We start from the raw sequence: 22,876 nt of genomic DNA on the forward strand, positions 1-22,876 counted from the left end.
GTGGTTACAGCAAGTGAAGGTTGTGGAATGGCCATCACAGTCTCCTGACCTTAATATCATCAAGCCACTCTGGGGAGATCTCAAAAATGTGGTTCATACAAGATGGCCAAAGACTTTGCATGACCTGGAGGCATTTTGCCAAGATGATTGGGCACTTATACCACCTGCAAGAGTTCAGGACCTCATAGACAACTATTAAAAAAGACTGCACACTGTCATTGATGCTAAAGGGGGCAATACACAGTATTATGAGCTAAGGGTGTGCATGACTTTTGGACAGGGGTCATTTCATTTGTTTTACTTGTTGCCATGTTTTGTTTTATAATTGTGCCATTCTTTTATGATCTAGAGTTGAATTTGAATCCCATAAGAAATAAAAGAAATGTGTTTTGCATGCCCACTTATTTTTTTAAATGGTACATACTGTATATTACCAATTCTATAAAGGTATGCAAACTTTTAGGCACAACTGTACATCTATTTGAACAGATATGCCAGTGCATGCAAAATCAACACGGATCTTTCACTACACACTTTATCAGCAGAACTCTCTATGCTTTGTCTATCATAGCTAAAACACACGTCCTCATTGTCTTATTGCAAGAGGGATGACTTATCAAAATGGCCCCCTTTGGCCCTTCTAAGCTAGCTGACATAAGTGCAAAGGCTAGGCAGTGTATTATGGTTATTATGCAAAATGCACACAATATTATGCTGATTCTGTGAACCTCGAACAGTAAATCCCTACTTTTTGTTTCACCCAATCAGTTGCTGCATTCACTAGCTGCTAAGCGTGGGATTTTAGACTACACGATAGGAAGAATTCACCATCTTTTAAGTTGGACTATTTCGTTTAAAATATTTAGAAATTTCAAGCTATTTCCAAACTTGATCTCTGTTTGTTTTCACTGTGCTTTCAGAGCTTTCATCACAGGCCCAAATCATAGACATAGAAACATAGAAAAGTGATGGCAGAAAAAGAAAAAGAGTAGTCCATCGAGTCAGCCCTTTTTTTTTTTTTTTGTTTTGGGGGGGTTTTGTTAACTTTTTTGTCCGAGTATAGATCTATGTTTCAAATCAGTTGCTCTGTTGGTGGAGGATTTGGGTAGGATGAACTAGTCACCCTGTTAGACATACATATTGGTTTATTTTAGAAGCCTATTGTGTGTCATGTTAACCTTGAAGGAATAAGCAGCAGTAAAGGTCTGGAATATAACAAGTGACTGTCTGCGTGTCATGTCTCGCAAAGCAAGTTCTGGTGATAATTCCCAATTTGAGAGGCAGGGAATGTGTACATGACAAAAATATGCAGTACACAGAAACACTGATAGAACCAGAAGAGCATTTTACCTGACTTCCTTCGTAGCACAAAAGGCACACTTATGCGGTCTTATATTTGAGCAACCTTTTGTAAACTTGTACCACAGTGAAAATTTTAGTGTCCCTTTACATGGATTATCAAATGCATCTTTACAACTGTGATCAGTGAACATGTGCCTCTGTACTATAAGGGGCAGTGGAAAGTGTGCTCTTACATTGGTCGTCAATGTAATGACTCCTTACATTGATGGTTAGAAGGAAGAATGCCCCATTTGACTGGTGGTTTGCCAGAATAACGCCCCTCTTAGAGACAGGATGATTGTTGCTTGCGGTAAATTACATTTTTGTTCATAGCAAACATCATAGCAAACAATCCGCATTCTCTTTTTTCTCACTTTGTGTTGTTTTTTCTTGCATGGTGCTGCCTATAGCAACCAGTTAGCAATTTAGTAACAAATTAAAATATGAACTATGTTTCATGTTACCACAAGCACAGATTTATACATTTTTAGACATCTTTGGCTCTGTGTTTATTTTGTATCAGGTCACTCTAGAATAGCATCGGTGCCAGACGGCAGCTTCTGGAAAAACCCTAGGGTTGAGAAAGACTGCTGGAGGTGTAGAGGGCTGTATAAACAATATACAAATAGTCACTAATCTGTAACACACACAGTACATGTTTAGCCATAATGTTACCATGTATAAAACTCCAGAGAGTGTTAAATATTTTACCTGTACAACCCCTTTCAACAAATAAAGAAATGTGCCTGACAGTTTGCATGCAGGAAAGCAGAGTTCAAAATAAAAAAAAAATTGCTTCTAGAATAATCAAATGTCAATTTCTATAAAATTTAGATAATATGCCAAAATGTTAATGTTTATGATCAATTTGGAAAAAAATAAAAGTGTACTCACTTTGAAGAGTCTCAATATATTGGCCACCATAATGGAGACTGAACTTGAAGATGCTCCAATCACTCCCACTACTCTCTCGGGCTGAGCAATAATAGGGTTCCCACCACTGAGACAACGCACTTCTGCTCGGTCCTTATCGATAAGTGGCTGAACAAAGCTTAGGGATTGCTCAAGAGCATGTGTGTCTCGGGAGCAGGTGTCCAAAATTCTAGCACCTAATGTGATATTGGGCAGGAGGTCAGGATCAGCATTGATACGATCAAGAGCATACAGCATTGCTTCTAAGCGATGTATTCCTTTCTCCTTTTTAAGTTCTCCACAGGCTCTGCCATCACTTCCCCTTCCATGTACTGGAAAAAGACCGCCCAGAATGAGGTCTCCATCTATCCTCACAGAATTCATATGTGGCGAACCCTTTGGTTTGGACCAACATGTCCAAGTATTAAGAAGTATAAACGTGCACACCATAATTGTAAGCTTTGGCATATCCATGGTGAGGTTTTGTAAGCCTAGATAATTCTTCTTTCAAAGCAGTCTCCACACTCCTATAGTCAGACGGTCTGTATGATGATTTATGGAGTCGAGGCCATGATGTTTTGCAGTTCTGTTCATGAGCAGAAAGCAGCATCAACGTTCTAGAAGGAAAAATATGTGAAAAGATGTAAGCCTAAATATTCAGTTTATTCAAATTAAAACGATGGAAACTGGAAGTCATTTACTAAGCTTCTAAAATAAACTATGAAGGTAATATTTATTCAAGCAGCTGAGCATAAAGAATAGTTATAATACACCTTCTTTTCATGTTTATCCACCTCTCTAAAAGTTTTTCAGAATAGGCTGTAGGATGTACAATTTTCTCAGCATGTAGCATTGAATCATAAACAAAGCATTACACCAGCTATCTTGCAATACATTTTTATCTCATTCAACATTTTATAGCACACTTGGCGAAGAAGATAAATGCATGTGAGAATTTGATGGTCATGAAAGAATCAGTCAGAAAAGGTGTGGTCACCAACTGACATTGGGGAAATGCCAGACCGACACAATGGATACAAGATAAGACAAAGAGCACAGCTGCCAAAAAAAAAAGGAACAAGTAAACAAGAAGCGGTAAAGCCTAAATCAATATGAAAGTCTTTTTTTTTCTTAAAAAGAACAAACATGTCATACCTTACCTGCCCTGAGCAGCCCAGATCCTCTTCTCGGGTCCCCCACTGGCGCTCCTGGCTCCTCCCTCTTGCTGGATGCCCCTACAGCAAGCAGCTTGCTATGGGGGCACCCAAGCAGGTGCTCTCCAGCCCCGAGGCTCTGTGTGTCCATTCACACATGGAGGCGGGGCTTGGCCCCGCCCCTCCATCTCCTGATTGGCTCACTGGCTGTGATTGATAGCAGCAGGAGCCAAAAGACAATCAGGAGTGTGAGACAAGACTCTCGTGGACATCACTGGATCGAGAGTGGGATCAGGTGAGTATTAGGGGGGGTCTGGGGGGCTTCTGCTCACAGAATGCATGACAGTAAGTGAAGGTAAAAAACCCTGTGCCTTTACAACCACTTTAACTACTTGTTATACACCACCCATATGTACCAACCTTTTACTATTAAATCTTAGCAGATTTAAAAATAAATCAATGGATGCAGTTATGTATTGATGCAACTAGTTTTATTATCGGAACATGCCATAATATCAGCCTCCTGTAATTCCCTGTAAAGTAAAAAGTAGAAAATAGAACAGGGAGGGATATTATAAGAAGCCAATCAAGTCTTCTGCATGGCTATTTCACGTTCCAGTCAAAGGCGTGGGATAATGGGAGCAATTGAGATCCCTTCTACAGGTTGTGTTGTGAGCCCCTGAAATGGCTGTTTTATGTGATGCTGCTAAAGAACCATTAAAGCATTTTGGGTTCCTTACTCTTTTGGCTTGGTGCTTTGTTTCATTTATATGCTTTAATGCGGTAGTAAACAGCAAAAAAAAAATTGCAACAGAATGGTCCTCTGCAGCATATTAGCATAATGTGCATTGCATACTAGCACTTTAGAACGAAGCCCTCCAGTGGTGTGTCACCACTAACAGGGCTTCTGTCTTCACCCGGTCTTCCTTCTGGGTTTGCGGGCTTCAGCTTTTTAACTGGCCATGCCACGATGAGGTCACTTATGCACATGGGAGCCACAGCCACGGCATTGCTCTCCCAATAGATGGTACACCAAGTAAATATCTCCTAAACAATGCACTTTTAGGAGATATTTACTGTACCTACAGGTATGCCTTATTTTAGGAACTTTACTACCCTTTTTTTCAAATTTTTTATTATGTTTTCTGTATAATTTGTACAAACAAAAAGTTATCATACAGAATGTGTCAAACAACACTTATATTGGAAGAATGGTAAATACAGTATATGTGGTTCAACTGATAATAATTTGTACTCTTAACGTAATAGTAATTGTTAAGCATGGATGAACAGTTGGACCAGTTTAACATTTTAACAATTCTAGATTCCTTGTCAAAAACCCATTCTAACTGAGTATAATATAATAAAATGAAAATAATAATAAAATAAAATAAAAATAAGGAATAAAAATGTTATTACCATTTTAAGTGAATTCCCTGGTACTCACCAGAGGGGATTTTTGTTTGATGCAAGCAGCCTAGCTGCACATAGTGAACTCACCAAATGGGTGTATTTTTCATTACATTTAATGAGCATGGCTATGTAAATCTCAGTAATGAATGGACAGGGAAAAAAAACATTTAGCAGGTAAAACTTTACATATGTACTACAGTATATGTATTTCAATTGTGTATTTAGCTGCTTGCCTAGAGTTTAGCTTTAAGTAATGCATTATTATCAGTGGTGAAATTGGGTGAACATTTCTAGAAGGCGATGTTCCAAAAAGATGGAAAACAAACACCCACCCAAAAAATAAATATAATTAATACTGAAAGGCTTTGAAATGTAAACCATGTTATTTTGATACTTAGTTTTAATATAATAACTTCTGAGAGTTCCTAATTGTGTTACTAATACAATTTACAGATTTTTGCCATATTGAATTTCCATTCAATTTAAATTATTTCTATTCCTTGTGGAGATCTTCTGACTGGTAAAAAAAAGGCAATGCTGTTTAGGTATCTCTACTTTTCTACTAGTGCATGCATTATATCATGTTTCAATCTTATGTGGTTCAATCACATGTTCAAAAGGAATATAGATATTTGTATATCTTGGAAAATAAAAATATACTATGTGTTACCCATCAAGGCCATCTTATTTTGAACTAATGCACAGAAAAGGCATGTTTACGGTTGAATAGTTTCAAAGAAATACAAAGATTGTTTCCATGTCTCATTTTTTTTTTTTACATCAGTCTGCATGTGCACCTTAACAGGCCTGTCAATTTTAACAGTAATTTATACCACATACCACATAACATTATGACAGGGAGAGTGTACTTTGCGGCACACAGCTGACTTCCCTCAAGAAACTGCAATATAGGAAAATTACACCTAATATGGCTGCGAACACAGAATATTGAGGCTGATTTATAGATACCTGTTTAAAGAGAATTGTAAAAATTGTGCACAAAGCAACCAATCTAAACTAAGCTGTCATTTTCCAATCAGAATTATTTAAATGAGATCTGTAAACTCCAGGCAACCCAGCTGCATTTTACTGTATATACAGTATGTTGATTGGTTCCTATGTACTTTGTACGTATTTAATGCATTGCCTTTAGTTGCACAGTAAATGTAAATGTGAAAAGTTCAGTTTGTTGAAGGACTTAAGACAGACTATTACATTGTTTATACAGGCATACCCCACTTTTAAGTACACAATGGGGTTTATTTACTAAAGCTGAAAAGTGCAAAATCAGGCTCACTTCTGCATAGAAACCAATGAGCTTCTATCCCCAGCTTTTTCAATTAAGCTTTGGTAATGAAACCTGGAAGCTCATTGATTTCTATGCAGAAGTGAGCCTGATTTTGCACTTTTCAGCTTTAGTAAATAAACCCCATTGTGTACATAAAAGTGGGGTATGCCTCTATTTATACACTAGCTCTACGTTAAACTAGTCCTACATTAAACTCCCCCCTCTGTCTGCTGTAGTCAAAATGAAAAACTGTGGGGGGGGGGGGGGGGTGGGCGGGGGGATGACCCGAAAATGAAAAGAAAATGAAAAAATGAAAATCCCTCAGGAGATGAACCGAAAATGAAAAGAAGTGGCTCAGCCGAAGAAACTAAAGGATTTCTTCATGCCAGTGGCCCATTATCAGAGCCAAAATGGCGCTGGTGCCTGATCTGCTTTACTCTCCAGTGGCTGTCACTCAGTTGAATCGAGCCCAGGCTCACAAGGCGGATCTACCCGATGTTCCCCTGATGTCTCCACTCCGCTCTCCCGCAGCCCAGCAAAGTCTAAACCACAGATGTTGAAGACATCCAGCAGGTGAGCACATTTCAGGAATCCATGGAGGACACAAGGGAGCCTGTGGCTCCCATCAATGCATTCCCCACCACCGATAAGCCTGTGTCAGACACAACTCTTAAGGACATGCTTGTCTCCCTCCACAACTCCATGCATGCAGACATGATGCAATGTATAAACAGCTTTAAAGCTGAAGTGGGAGATCTGAGAGGATGGGTAGATCACATAGAGAAAAAAATGGGTGACTTTGTATCCTCACACAATACACTGATCGATGCCCACAATGATCTTTCTGATGACATAACCTGGTTCAAAGCTAAGGTGGCTGACCTCGAGGACAGGTCAAGAAGGAACGTTAAGATTTGGGGGGTCCCGGGGGCTCCAGCAATATGCCCAACACCTTCAAAGTGTTTCTGCCTTCCACACCTCAGTCAGAACTGATCATTGATCAAATTCACCAGCTATCCAAACCATCCCATCTCCCCGACAACATACCTATGGATGTTCTGATGCGGGTACATTTTTACCACACTAAGGAGTAACTCATGATAGCCTTCCATAAAATCCAGCAACCGCCAGGAAGATTCTTGCATATCCAGCTATATGCAGACCTTTCACAATACACAATGCAGAAACGCAACATTCCATACCACTGGGGATACTCCATCAAACTACCAATAACTCATGATGGCAATACCACAGTGATTACCTGTGTGGAAGAAGGGCTAGCATTACTACGCTCCTTAGACATAATTCCTGACCAAACCACCGAAAACAATTCTCTCTCAGCAAAGCTGAACACCCAGAATGACTGGCAAACGGTGTAACGAAAGAAGAACAAAAAATACACCTAATTACCCCAGCTATAAAATAAAATCTACATTTTACAAGATTCCTGAAGCACTTTGAAGCACACAGTGCACAAATTCTCCTCTCCTGAGTTATGGGCAGCTGTTCTGCCTCCAGATTCACGTTTGAATCCACATTTTTACTGAACTATTTACTTTTATATTGCTTGACTTTGTTTTCTCTTCTCACCTTGTTTTTTTCCCCATCCACTGGTCTGACCTGCATCAGATGTGCCTCACTACTGCCAAACTCAAACTGTGAATTCTACTCTCTACTGTCTACCACCTGGAACCTACCGCAAGAGGACCTATTAAAACCCGTATAAGGTGCTTTCAGCACTCTCACTTAGTGTATATAAAGTGAGAAAAAACAGCGCTATCCACAAACAACAAATAAATAATAGCTGCCAGCACCGCAGACTTACTGCAACAAACAAAATGGTGAAATAATAAAAAAGGTGCAGCGCTTAGATTATATATATGACAATATCTATATAATCTTTTACCAGTGTAAAAAATCTATAATAAAATACAATCATATTTAATAGTGATAAAAAAAACTCCTCATAAATTAACCCTATTAATGATTCTATATTTTAGACAACACTATATCCAAATATACAAAAAAATAAATTTATATACGTATATCCACCAAAGTGAACGTGTTAAGAGTCCATAAGTGAAACAATATCGTGACAAAGTGCAATATCTTGAGAAGTTATAGTGACTTCAGTGAATGCTTTGCAGAAATCCACCACCACTTGAGAGGAGGCTTACCAGATGTTATGGACCCAGTTAGGTATATACCTAGTGAGTCACACGAGTTTATTGATGTAAATTCACATGAAAAAACAGCTGGCAAACTTGTAACTTCTCATGGGTACCAGAGTAGACAGAGAGATGACCCAAAAATAGATGAAATGGCTATCCACCTTTTGGGGTGACTGAGGACAGAGATTCTTCCACGTATATATAATAGGCCAAAAAGAAAATACAGCCTCATAGTGAAATACTGTTTAAAACTTTTATCAACATTAAAAGCATAAATGGGTACTCACATATTACAGGCAAATACAAGCATGGAATTAAAATCTGGCAACGCAGTGGCATCAACGAGCCCTTCACGACGCGTTTCTCCTAAACAGGCATCATCCCCATCCTAACTGGGTCCATAACATCTGGTTAGCCTCCTCTCAAGTGGTGGTGGATTTCTGAAAAGCATTCACTGAAGTCACTATAACTTCTCAAGATATTGCACTTTGTCACCATATTGTTTCATATTCATATTGTGAACCTCTATGCACCCAACTCCCATGAAATCCCCTTTCTGAAGAAAATGTTTTTGCTACAATCCAAAAGGACTCCCTGGTAATGTGTGGAGACAACAATATAACAGCAGACTACATGATAGACACCACCTCTAAATCCAAATGCCCACTACCTATGCTACAACCTCTACTACATACAGAAGACGTCTATAATGCCTGGAGGTGTCAACACTCAAATGAACGAGACTACACCTTCCACTCTTCCAGGCACAATTCATACTCTAGAATTTATTTAATTCTTGTAGATAAGATGTTGTTACAGACAGTGTTCTCCTCCACCATACACGACATTATGTGATTACGCACCTGTCTCTATAACTGTGGTGGAGGGGCACACTCCAAGTCCTGCCTATGTCTGTGGCATACCAACTCTCGTAGATTTCAAATGTCTTCACATGCTGCCACCATTGCTAAAAACCTAACTATGGTGCTGGTGTGCGCATAAGGCCTTTATTAGAGGGATTGTCCTACAAATCTGTTCATGGGAGAAGAGGCAGAGGACGCAGAAATTAGACCAACTCCTTAGTGAAATTAAGACTCTAGAGTCTTTAAACAAAAACAATGCTAATGCACATTTAGCACATAAACTCTCCCAGCATCTCTTTGATCTCAGGCTCCTGCTCATTGAGCAATATGATAAACACATCTAGTCACTCAAATTATCCCACTACTCATCTGGAAATTGAGCAGGTAAATTTCTTGCCCAGAGACTCAAAGTTTGCAAAACTAAAACAAAAATCCTCTACCAAATCCACCCATCAGAGAATAAAAAAATATTCAACCCCAGAGAAATAGCAAACTCTTTTGCTGAATATTATTCTATCTTCACTGTACAATCTTGAGAAAGACCCCAATACCCCACAACCTATTGACAAAAGGATAAAAGCTTTCTTGACAAAAATCAACCTCCCCTCCTTCTCACAAACACAGCTAATTTCTCTCAATACCCCTATTACGGAACCTGAGATCAAAAAAGCGATAAGCACCCTACCATCAGGCAAATCACCAGGTCCCGATGGACTGACAAATGACTATTATAAAATTTTTCAAAACATCTTATCGCCAACATTACAGTCGGTCTATGCTGATGCAATGTCCTCTGCCTCATTTCCTTCAGAGATGCTTAAGGCCTATGTAGTTACCATTTCTAAACAGGTAAAGAACTTACTACACCCTCCAGCTTCATACCCTTCTCATTCTTTAATACAGATGTAAAGTTATACGCCAAGATCTTGGCTCACAGACTGCTTCCTATTCTTCCCTCCCTCATCAAACCTGACCAAATGGGTTTTATCCCTGGCAGACAAGCTTCTTATGCCACAAGGAGAGTCATCAACATTATGTAATATGCTAGGACCTGTCAAATGCCTTCTCTGTTCTTCTCTTTCGATTCAGAGAAGGCATTCGACAGAATACATTGGGGTTATATGAAATACACATTGCAAAAGTTTGGCTTCACAGGACCCTTTCTCTCTGATATCCTGGCCCTTTACTTATCTCCCTGCACACAGGGCTACACATAAAATATGATCTCAACCCCCTTTACCATATCCAATGGTACGAGGCAGGGATGCCCCCTATCCCCCTACAAAAATTTTCAGATGCCAATTATTTACCCCTGATAGACTAAATTACCAAAGAAACAATGAGATTAGCTATAATAGAATTGTCCTGGTCTGGCTGCCTGGCCTCATTCAAGATGCTGCTACTGCCTCAAATATCATACATATTCAGAATACTTCCCATCCCAATGCATAGTAACCATCTCAAATCCCTAAACTCCCTGCTTACAGAATTCATCTGGGGTTCAAAATGACCACAATGCTCTAAGGCTGGTCAAACACAGACTAGCAGGAGTCATGGGATTGATAGACATTCAAGATTACTTCCGAGCATTCATTCTTACACAATTTACACAACTTAAGAGCTGGTTTAGCCCCTCCCCAGATATTCTCTGGAGCAGCATTGAACAAGCTGTGAGCCCAATCAAAGACCTGCACTCTCTCCTACTCCTATGTATGGCAACCATTCTCCATGCAATGCCTTTCACTCACTATACAAACCTCATTGTTGGCTTGGAGAGATCTTCACAAACTACCACCCTTAACTTCTAACAAGATAGATATTCCCTCCCCCCTAAATATCCTCACCCATGTAATTCCAAACCTCTCCACCACTGACTGGTGCAATAAAGGAATAAAGTGGATTACAGACCTCTACCATAATGACTCCCTTACCATTCACCACACTCCAAAAACAATTCATTTTATCACCTGCTGATTGCTAGAAATACAACAAAGTCTCCCATCTCCTCAGAACCATCAAAACATACCACATATATCTCATACCCCTCTTTTATAATATCTTCCAATAAAAACTTAGCTTCACCAAATCCCACCCTTACCGAAAAGGGGAATACGATTTAGGCATAACCATCACAGACTCACAATCGCAATATGCACTTCGATCGCTCTAAAAAGCCTCCATATGTGTTAATCACTGGGTGCTATCCCACAAAATAGACCTCAGGTGGTACGTTACGCCCTACAGAATATCCAAATTCTGCCAAAGCAACTCCCCGCTATGCTGGAGAAATTGTGGCACAATAGGCAACCTTCTCCATATGTTCTGGACCTGCAACCAGCTTTTGGGGTAACATATTTCGCTCAATCTCAAGCATTACGGGGATCCTAACACCTCCTAATCCAAGCCTAGCAGTACTGAACATAGGTATTGAAAGTCCCCCCCCCCCCGACTTTCATGTAGTGATTACACACATTCATTTGGTCGCTAGAACATTAATAGCAAAACACTGGAAAGCTGATAAGGCATCAAATGCATCTGTGGTACTGGTGACTACTCAATCCCACTATGTATATGAATCCCTACTGGCTAGTAGATGTGGCAACAGTTTGATACACATTGCAAAATATGTAAAAACTGGTTTAAAGTTAATCGATGGCTCATTCTTTAATGATTGTATTTCTCACCCCCATCCAACCCCGCCTGCGCACGTAAAGGTCAGACCAAAATCAATTCCCCCTTTTTGTATCCCTCACTGTGATTTATTTCACATATATGTTCTTTTCTCTATGTATTTTTTTTTTTTTAAATATACTCAGCTATTGATACTCTGAGAATAACATTCCTCAGTACAGACCCTCTGTGGACCAATAGTTTCCCGCCTTCAGGTTGCTGCAATTATGGTGACTATTCAGTTCCAATATGTCTAACCTGCTCACTGTTGAATAATCAACTATCTGTGCCTCTCTACTATATACAGCTGAATGTACCGTATATCTTTATACTGTTGTACTACTTGTGTTTTATACATTGTTCTATGAAAAAAAAAAATCAATAAAAAAAAATTGAAAAAATAAAATAAAAATTAAAAACTGTTGAAAAATGCATTGGGATAGTCTGTGGAGTTGAATTACTAAAACTGGAGAGTGCAAAACTTGGTGCAGCACTGCAGAGAAACCAATACGCTTCCAGTTTTTTTTTTGTTAAAGCTTAATTAAACAAGCTGAAGTTTGAAGCCGATTGGCTACCATGCACAGCTGCACCAGATTTTGCACTCTCCAGTTTTAGTAAATCAACTCCCATGAGTTGTAGACATGTGCACACTGAAATATTTTGTCAGAATTTTCGTTTTCGTCTGCGAAATACATTTATTTCGTTACTCCCAAAATTCATTTTTATTTATTTTGTTTTTTGTTAAAAATTGCATTTGTTCGAAAATCCAAACTAATTAGGGTCGAATCTGTCATTGAAGGCTTATTTTGTCTGTTGAATGTTCAAAGAATATTCAGCGGAGCAGCTAAACTGTATGACTCCGTATAGTTTAGCTTCTCCGTCAAATCTTCTTAGAACTTTCGACAGACACCATAAGCCAAAGATTCAATGTTTGTATGTTTTTCACTGCTTTGTCGAATCTTTGTCGTTCATGTTGAATGTATATAGTTCAAACAGAAAATGGACTGGTGATAGTGATCACTGATCAGACAGGTAACAAGATAGGGTATATAGAATCTATATAGAATCTCAATATATAATATAGAATCTATAATAATAAATCCCCCCCCCCCCCACAACATGGGCAGCCTCTGAGGCTATCACAACACTGGCAACACTAGTATCACTATCAGGTTCACAACACTAACACAATAGCAGCAGATTATTATGAAAAAGTTAAGTTGAACTGTAGCTTGCTTCACTATTGTTCTACTACTGTGCTTTTGCTTAATTGCCAAATAATTTAGGTTCTCTGACAAACGGACCAGCTAAGATTGACTGTCTTCTGAAATGATTCAGTGTGTGTGTCTCTCTCTGCTACGAATCGTAAGTGAAAGTAAGTTGGCTGTACATGTGTACTTAGTTCTAGCTATTTTACTGCTCCTCCTCTTTGGTTACAATCAGCCAATAACATTCACCATCATCATTATTTTTATTTTGCTTCCCCCACCCAATTCCAGCAGCGATCTCTCTATGTCAAATCTTTTCTCTCTATGTAGAATAATCCTGGACGAATAGAGTTAAGGTTAGGCACATTCGACCACAGGTTAGATAGACACAGATTGTTATTTTCAGCGTCATGTCGAATTTCCTATCTATATCGAAATGTTGTCACAAACGAAAATGAAAATAAAGCATTTGTTTATGTTGGTTCTTTCATTTTTCAGATTCTGCACTTTCGTTATCGTTTGTTAAAATGATAACGAAAATACCTGAAATTCGGACGAAAATGCATTCAGGCAAAAAACAAATGCACATGTCTAATGAGTTGTGGTGCCAAAGTAGAGCAGCGGTGATGGCAGGATCTATGTACAGTAAGGTCCCTTTCATACAGGCTTTTTTATTAGGTACATTTTTCAGGTGGACCTAATTGGAAGCTTCATGTACTGTAGGTCTATGAGAAAACAAATGTAAACAGATGTGTCCATTTGCATTGGGTTTTCCAGGCATAAATGGATCAAAGGTACACCGAGGTAAACAGGCACAAGTTCATAGACTCATAGATCTAACATGAGTTAACCACAGTTTACCTACCTGTAACTTCGCCCACTCCCACCCAATGCATGATGCCCCCCTGGCCAGTGATCCAATCTTGCACACCAGTGTGGGTACTTCCTGGATCTCATCCTATGAAAGGAGTTATAGTGCTTCTCAACATATTTATCCACCTATGACCATTCAGGACTGACTATCTATTGGGACCCATGATATAATGCCACTGGCTGGAACTTTTTGGCATATTGCCTGTTGCTTTACTTACTAAAATTGAGTGTATTTTTATCATTTATTTTTTTAATTTAATAAATAATATTACACTTAGAACAGCCCACCCTCCCTTTGAATTTAGTTTTGTGCCACTGTATTTTTGCATTAACTGATAAGACCATGCACCGGGATCAGCTCCCTATCCACCCTCCATACATCTCCATTGGGGACTATCAGGAGGATGCCACCTGCTGGACACATTGAGTAGTGCCTGTGTTACACTACCTTCATGTGAGTTCATAGCTTAATTTATTTGTGTACATTGAATGAATACTACACTGAGAGTAGTGTGCTTCCCCTCTCTATTCTGTTTTATTGTTTTACATCCATCAAAGTATTCTTATGAAGTTGCCATACATTAATGTCTCCACTGAACATAGTGATACACTGAGGTTTATTCACATGCATGTGAATTTTTGGTTGATTTTTCTTTCGCTACTATGCTTAGACAGTGATGTTTCCTCTCCCGCTCCCTGTTTTCTGATTTTAAATTTACTCGCTCTTCAGATACACCCTCTAAAAAGTTCAGAAAAAAATGTTACTCTAATCTGCTGGGCACCTGCTTTGCAGTTAGAGAAAAAGAATCTAAAAAAAGTAGGGCTGTGGAAATTAAAGATTAATTCTATGATTAATCGTACATTTTTTTGATCAATCAAATTTTTTCTGATCGATAAAAATACTCACCTCTCCACCGGCTTCCGGGTCTTCAGGGAGTTCCGCCGGAGATCCGGTGACATCACGGACATCACAAGGGGGAGGAGTCCGGTGACCTTGAAGTTCCGATTGAAAATAACGTGCACGGGGGAGGAGCTACACATGGCATCACCCGCTGATGCCCTACGGAACTAACACGATTATCGGCTTTACATGCTGTGTTTTTATTTTCTTTATGTGAGTAGTTTGTGTTTGAACACAAAAATGTAATCTTATACTTAAGCGGTGAGCACTTAGATCTTTTCTTTCTACCCATGACCTGGTGTCCTTGCTGAGAATTAAGGAGACGTGAGAGAAGTTTATGATCCGTGTTAACCTTTTTGATACCTGCTTGCATGACCCCCTGTTTGCACAGGGGTCCATGCCATCAGGTGAGAGTGATTAGTTAGCCCGGAGGTGGAGGGAATGTCACCCTACTGTGGGGAAAAAAATGACTTACGTCAGTGCTACAGTTTGAATTTAAAACGTATTTGTGTGAACTGTGAAGTTAAATCATGGATTGTGGAAACGAACTAGTGTCGGTTGATTGTATATAGTGTATACCACATTTACCACTGACTGATGCAGAGTTGCAATGCAAGGAGATCAGCTATAAGTAGTTGGATCTGTATGTGCATTATAATTAATCTAAATTAGTCGATTAATTGATAAAAAAAAATGATTAATCGAACACAAATATCTTAATCAGTAACAGCCCTAAAAAAAAGATGAAAAGATTTAAACTTTCTATGGCATTCTATGTGTGTTTTTTTTTTTGGTATTTACAGTGACCACTCTACTTCTCTTCAGCATTTCTTAGCTTGGTTTGATTTAAAAATATAATCAGCCCTTGAGTAGGTGGATGGAAAAGCTAGAGGAAGCTGGATTAATCCTCCAAATTGTGTTGGTTAGCCCAGGCAAGTTGTAACTAGCAAGTGTTGATGACCTGCTACTTTTGTATTTAAGTATGTTTTTATATATTTTTAAAAATTCACATGGTAGGAGACTATAAAGTGTTGTTTGTATGGATTTCAGTGGATAATTTGCAATAATGCAATAGCACTGTGACAAGTTTGGTAAGATTGAGAAGACTAGATTCCATAAGTGACTACACTAGTCATAACCTTTCAAACTTTCCTGAGCATCCTCTGTGGTGGTACACATATTTTTCAAAAATAAGTCCCCATTTAGACTTGAGAATAGTGTTTTCAGGCAGAAAGTCGTGCGATTTTGCCGTTTTTTTTGCCATGATTTTGTACAGGTCAAAAGGTCACCATGTAAAAAGCAAAAAAACGCCCAAATCTGCCTAAAAAAAGTTCCAGAACTTGTTTGAGCTTCAGCCATTTTGGAGCTTCTGGCATCAGGTCTTTTGGAGTGGAGATGTGAACCATCTCCATAGAGAATGATTGATTTTTTTCCCCTCCAGCATTTTGTAGCTTCAAAGGCTACAAAACGCTCAGGTGTGAATGGGGAATGAGGGTATTTCCCATGTGCGTCACTCATATTTGGTGTGAAGGAGGGTCAGGTGATTTCCAGAGCATCTTTCTAGTTTACTAGAAATAATTCTAGTTATATATTAATAATGACTCAAAATGTTTGCTCACTAGAAATAAAAATAATTTCCATAATAGCCAGCTTTTTATTGTTGTTAGGTAAGATTGAGAAGACTAGTTGCTATAAGTGATTACACAACAGCAAACAGCTGGTTATTATGGAAATAATTTTTGTTTCTAGTGAGAATATACAGTATTTTGAGTCATTATTGCAGTATTATTGCAGTATTCACCTTAAAGCTCTCGAAATCACTTGAACCTCCTTCACACCAAATGTGGGTGATGCACATGGGAAATACCTCTTATGTTTGTAAGCTGTGTATGTATCATTTTGATTTTTGACTCTTGGGGCATATATATATATATATATACACGTGTTCTAATTCTGTATTTTTATAAGTGAAACTTATAATCCTTTTGAAGACTATAGTTAACTGTCTCTGAATGTATCTGTAATTGTTTATTTGAAGTTCAATAAAGAACCCATTTGATAAAAAAAAACTAGTAAAATAAGTAAAATAAAATATTACAACTATGATGCAGTCTGGCGCTAGCATTAGTAAAGCAGTTTTGTTTTTTGGAGTCCCCTTGCAACATATTATACATAAAGTACAAAAAAAGAACCACACTCCCGACCTCTTGCCACTGTATATTTATGGAGTCTCTACAAATAAGCTCTTGTCAAGTAAAACACATCAGAAGAGTTGCTTCGGTGGATTGTCTGTGACCGGGTGACTGATTAAAGTATAAAGCAGTAACAAGTCTGGAGTGGGGCTCTTTTCCTGTAATTTATGTACGATGCGCGTGGCAAGGACAAGCCCTGATGCAAGCTGGCACCCGGCCGCAAGTAGATGAAGGATGAATATCTGGAGCATCTGGAGCAGAACAGCGGCATTCTTGCCCCCTGTGACATAGTTTCATTTACTGTCCTTCCTTCCTTTCACAGGATGACAGAGCTGTCTGTTCTATATTGAAATTCCGCAGTGTTCTCACGCTTTGGGCAGGATAGCCTTAGATGGGCATGTTGTTTTAAATAGACTTTAGATAAATCAAAAAACCCAAATCCAGTCCAACACTTATGCTGGGTACACACTAAGGCAGGGATATGCAATTAGCGGACCTCCAGCTGTTGCAAAACTACAAGTCCCATCATGCCTCTATCTCTGGGTGTCATGCTTGTAGCTGTCAGAGTCTTGCTATGCCTCATGGGAATAGTTCTGCAACAGCTGGAGGTCCGCTAATTGCATTTCCCCTCCAGGGTTTACACTTGCTTCAAAACATGGCTTCAGATGCGCTTTGTTAAAGCTCCTTGAACGCCAGTCAAAGCTCCTGTCCTTAAATATAATGGTTAGCTTACAGTCCTGTTTACACCTGTTTTTGCTTGGTGCTTCGATAGGGCTTCGGTGAGGCTTTCGTGGGGCTTCAAGCGAGCTTTGCCATCATAGACTTCTATGGAGGCTTTGAAGATACTTTGAAGCACCACTGAAGCTACATGGGATAACATTTCTGAAGCGAAGCAAAGCAAAGCAAAAGCAGGTGTAAACAGGACTGTAAGTGAACTATTTTATTTAGTGACAGATGATTTGACTAGGATTCAGAGAGCGTTAATAAAGCCTGTCTGAAGCCTTGTTGAAGCAGAAGCAAGTGTAAATGAGCCCTAACAGTTTTTTCCAAAAAAAAACTGACAGCTCCGGTCGGAGCCACTGGACTAACCATGCGAGGTTAGTCCAGCAATATCCCCCACTGAGCTGTTGTGTTCTGGCAGGGGGACAGCCCACCCCCCCCCCCCCCCCACAGCCATTGGCTGAGAGCACTGATCGGGAGTCGGTTGGCTGCTGGTTTGGACTGACTGACATACACATGGGCCAAATGTCAGCTGTTTTTTTTTTTGTGAAACAAAAACAACTGTTTTCTATGTGCCCATCTTACACAACAAAGTAGGTGTGATGTGTGGTGCAGAAAATGCACACATGCTGCATATTTTCACAGTGAACTAGATGGTACCACTGGTTACTGCAGGGCACCGCCTTGCTGTGCGAAGACCTGAATGTAGTGTACATTTTGTAAACTTCAAATAAAGTTAAAACAAAAATGTAAACAATGCTCATCAGCGTTGCTCCACAGTGGCCACTAGCTGAATGCTAAAACAGAACATTTTACATCCTACTAATTTGAAAGCGCCCCAACTGAACAGCTACAGCAACAGTTTTGTTTTTCCTTTTTTTTAAAGAAAAGTTAAACTTTGTGAATAAAGCTGATCCTTGTAAGTACCCAAAGCAGTGTTATATACTGCAGTTTGTCACAACCATGTAACTACCAATTTTTGCTGTGCATCATAGAGAAGAGAAAATGTATAAATGTGGAGAAAATGTATAAATAAAGGCAAGTAAAATAAACAAAAGGAATTCATGTTCTAAATACTATCAATTATACCAACCCCATACAGTTACCGGAATACAATATTTGTTACTATAATGGGTCTTTAATGTAATTTTTGCTTTATCTTTTATATCTTAAAGCGGAACTTCAGTAATTTTTTCATCTTTCCATCTATTAAATCTTCTGTCCTTGTTGTTTTAACTTTGGATAGTAAAACATTTTTTCTGCCAGTAAATACCTTATACAGCCCGGGGGAGGGGGGGGGGATGATTCATAATAGGGCCAAGCTGAGCTGCCGAGCTGGGGGAGTGCCTCTGTGTAAATCCAGGAAGTGAAAAAGGCAGCAGCTTCAGCTGCCCACAATTAGAATGGATGCAGCCAGACTCAGTGGAGGGAGATTTCTGCAGTATATTTGGCAAGAACTGCCAATCATATTCCTCTATTATAAATCAGTACATGGTGTGTCTGTGCTCTCCCCCACCACCCATCACTGTGTATAAGAAGTGTTGGTAACCATGGAAACAAAACAGACAACAAAAGCCTGGATGCCCTAAATTTAATGAAATTTTCAGAAATTATCACTAAACTTAAACAGCTTTTTCGCAAAAACTGTAAAAGATATCAAACTGAAAAGATATAGCCAGATAGCTGAATATTTTGTGAACATTTTAAAGTTTGTTTGGCGTCTCTAGGTGAAAGTATGAAGGAACTGAAACTTTTGGCAGCGTAAGAAGATTTTACAGATTTTAAGCATGCTCTCATTGACTTCAATGTTAAAAAAAGTGTTAAAAAGCTTAATATTTTAAAAAGTATAAATAGTAGAAAAAAGTTGAAGATGTCCCATCTGAACATTTTAAACGCTTTAATAGCTGAAAGTTAAGCAGAGCCAAAAAACTTACGGAATAATAATAAAAAGATGATTGATAAATAAAAAAACAAATAACAATAGTGGGACTGCTAAAGCATTCCCACTAATAATATGCAAAGTGATTGGGAATCTTCAGAATGGCAAAGATGTTTTTATTACAAATTATGTGAGCAGACTGCAGTCCCTCTTTAACCACTTGACCTCCAGAAGGTTTTACCCCCTTAATGGCGAAACAAAAAATGAATGAAAATTAAAAAAATAAATAAAAAAAGTCGATTTTCTACTTTGTTATAAAACATAACCAATTAAAACAATCAAAAAATCAAATTTCTTCCAAATTTCTTCATACATTTAGGGCAATAGATGTGTATATTAATTGGCATGTGCGAAGGTTATAGCATCTAAGAACTTTGGTATATACCAAATATACTGAAATGAATACAGCTATAAACACTATCCTGTAATGGCAGTGATTTATAGATGTGAGTGTGATAGGGTGGCAGACAATCTGGAGCTAACAGACAGTATTTGGGAGGGTCACTAACTGACGCTGACATTGTTAGTGACACTAATACATCAGTGATAATACTGTACACTGACACTGTACTAATGATACTGGCTGGGAAGGAGTTAGCATCTAGGGGCAATAAAAGGGTTAAAAAGGGTTAAATGTGTGCCAAACAATGTGTAATGTGTGCTGCTTTTACTTTTCTATCTGGCTGTTTTTTTTCTCCCTGCTCTGCAAACCTGGAATCAAGCTGTTGATGTACAGATATACTGTCCGGCCTCCCTGTGCCCCCCACCAACAGCAAATCTACACAGGGGGCGGGGGGGGGCAAGTAGTTAAATGCTTGCTCTTTCAATTCTTTTATTATTAAATTAACTATAGAGATGCATAGATGAACACCTAGAGGGAGTTCTATATTTGATTTGGCCTCATTGCCTGTGCCTGCTTAGTAGGAAACAAAGCAGACCTGAACTTATAAAAATGAAGACTTGCTATAGGAAACATCAAGAAACCCTTGTGCTTAAACTGCACCCTGAAAAATGAACCATACCAATGAATTTCTTGGTATGTGAGTTTTCCCAGGCACCCATTAGCCTCAAGCTTTAGAACTGCACAGTGAGATCTAATACACTGATGCCTTTGATTGGCATGGTCGCACAGGGTTTTGCAGTAAGATTTAGTAATGTAACTTTTGTACTACTTTGTTCTCATTGCCGGAGGTTCTGACATGAGGAAGCAAGACCTTGCCTCTACCAAGATGGCTGATTCCACATAGAGATACAAGGTAGAGCAAGGCATTGTATGTCAGTAATGAGGAAAGATCAGCTGCAAGGGGACCAAAGGCAACATTGGTGACTAATCCTTTGCCCTCTGCCTGCCTTTTTTGGGCACAGTTACAGAGTTTGGTATCTCTTTAATATGACACCAAACTCTGGTTAAAAAAAATATATTTTCACGTATGTATTCTTGATTTCAAAAAGTACTTTCTAATTTTCTCTGCCTACTTTGATCCATCTTTCTGTTAGAGGGTGGCTACATTTGTTCTCCATTATCCCACTGTATGTAGAAATGTAGCCACCCTCTCCTCTCACTCTCCCTGTTTTTGGGAAAATAAAGATATTGTTAATGTCATATTAGGGCCCTATTCTACACTAGAATGCAATGCGGGGGTGCTGCTGTGGGGGTCAGTGCAAAGTTAACAACACCTCAAGCACAGGTCGCACACGCAGTGCGCTTGCCCACATCGGCCCGCACCAAAGTGCATGGTACAAAAGTTGCTGTGCATTTTAAAAAGTAGTGCATACACTACTTTTACTGCGGTGCCTTCCTGAGCGATACACATGCAGTTCCTAGTGTGAATGGACCCTTAAGTTGAGGCTTCAGTTTTATTTACTTTTTATGTTTAAACATATGTTTATATCTTTGAAAACTGTTTAAAAAAAAATTATAATAAATCTTAAAGCTTTCATTTTCTTTTTCTAAAATAAAAAAATGGCATTGCATTGAGCAGCTCTAAACCTCTTTTTCTGGGGCCCCCCCGCTGGCACTTTCCACCCTTCCTTCCTCCATGTGCCCCCATACCAATCCGCTTGCAGGTGCGCTCCCAAGCAGCTTGGCTAAACCCCACCCCCACTCCATCTTAACAGGATATGATTGACAGCAGCTGGAGCCAATGGTTTCCCCGCATCCAATTTGCACAGCAGGAGAATGTGAGCAGCTACCTATGGAGCGATCCGCAGCCCATTGCAATGTGAATCGGGCATTAATTGCATAGCATGACATTCAAAGATCACAACATACATGATTACATAACATGATATTCAAAAATCCCGATATACAGGACATTCCTAAAGGATACGTTTCTCCCAACCATCTACCACATTTTTAAGAGAAAGAGGCAATAGACTACCCCCTTTACCCAATTCTACTCCCTCTATCCCCTCCCCCCCCCCCCCCCGGGAGGGGAGAGAGGGGGAAAAAAAACCTTCCCACCCCTTTAAAAATGTTTAAGGGACTTTAGGTTTTGTATCATATATAGATATCTCTATATCTATATAGTGTCTCCCATCTATTCTACCCTTCCCTCCCCCCATCCTGTAACCCAACCAAACACAAAAAAATAAATAACAATACCCTCTTCCCCATTTTAGCCATAAAAACCTAAAGTGTCATTAAGGGGTGAGTCTAGAGATGGCTGCAAAAAAACACCACCCTAGTTCCACCCTAATTTCCTTGTACCCTTTCCCACCCCTCTTTCCTTCCCTAATTCTATTCATTTATAACCCCTTCCTTCCCCCCTTTAGACTCCACACCCCCAGGAAGGCCGACCTATGTAAATGTATATAAATTTGTATATGTACAGTAAATAACTATGAGCTCTGCATCAATGAAATAAACTAAGATTTCTATTTGTTTAAGCAAGCGCCACCTGCTGGCTTGAAATTATAAATGTGAAATATACATCTGCAATATTTCCCAAATGTTTGATTACAAATTAAAAAAAAAAGGTTTTTGTCCTGAATATAATACATAAAGCAGATTTATACAAAAACAGTTAACTCAGTGAATAATAGTTTCTATTAGACAGATGTATTTAACGCTTTAAATGTAAAAAATATAAAACAAACTTTTATCCTTCAAATACAGTGTAAATTGAAAATTCTGGTCGTTATTATTAACAATTACTTCAATTTTAATAGTCCTTTTTCTATTACTGCAGGTACTCACCACACTGAGGGTCATGTGGTAGTTACAAATCT

General features: G+C 39.0%; 1 protein-coding gene across 2 annotated transcripts in view; it reads right to left on the reverse strand.

Moving 5' to 3' along the window:
• GRM4 (glutamate metabotropic receptor 4) overlaps positions 1-22,876 on the reverse strand; it is a 315,342-nt gene that overhangs the window by 271,591 nt on the left and 20,875 nt on the right. For both annotated transcript variants that reach the window (XM_077481412.1, XM_077481413.1), the window contains exon 2: positions 2,236-2,870. In XM_077481412.1, coding sequence (XP_077337538.1) covers positions 2,236-2,727 — 492 coding nt within the window. In that variant the 5' untranslated portion in view covers positions 2,728-2,870. The remainder of the gene's footprint in view (positions 1-2,235; positions 2,871-22,876) is intronic.

Source organism: Lithobates pipiens, unplaced genomic scaffold (genome assembly GCF_037356315.1).
Source record: "Lithobates pipiens isolate NorthernLeopardFrog02 unplaced genomic scaffold, aLitPip1_a1.2 Scaffold_16, whole genome shotgun sequence".
Classification (NCBI taxonomy): Eukaryota; Metazoa; Chordata; class Amphibia; order Anura; family Ranidae; genus Lithobates; species Lithobates pipiens.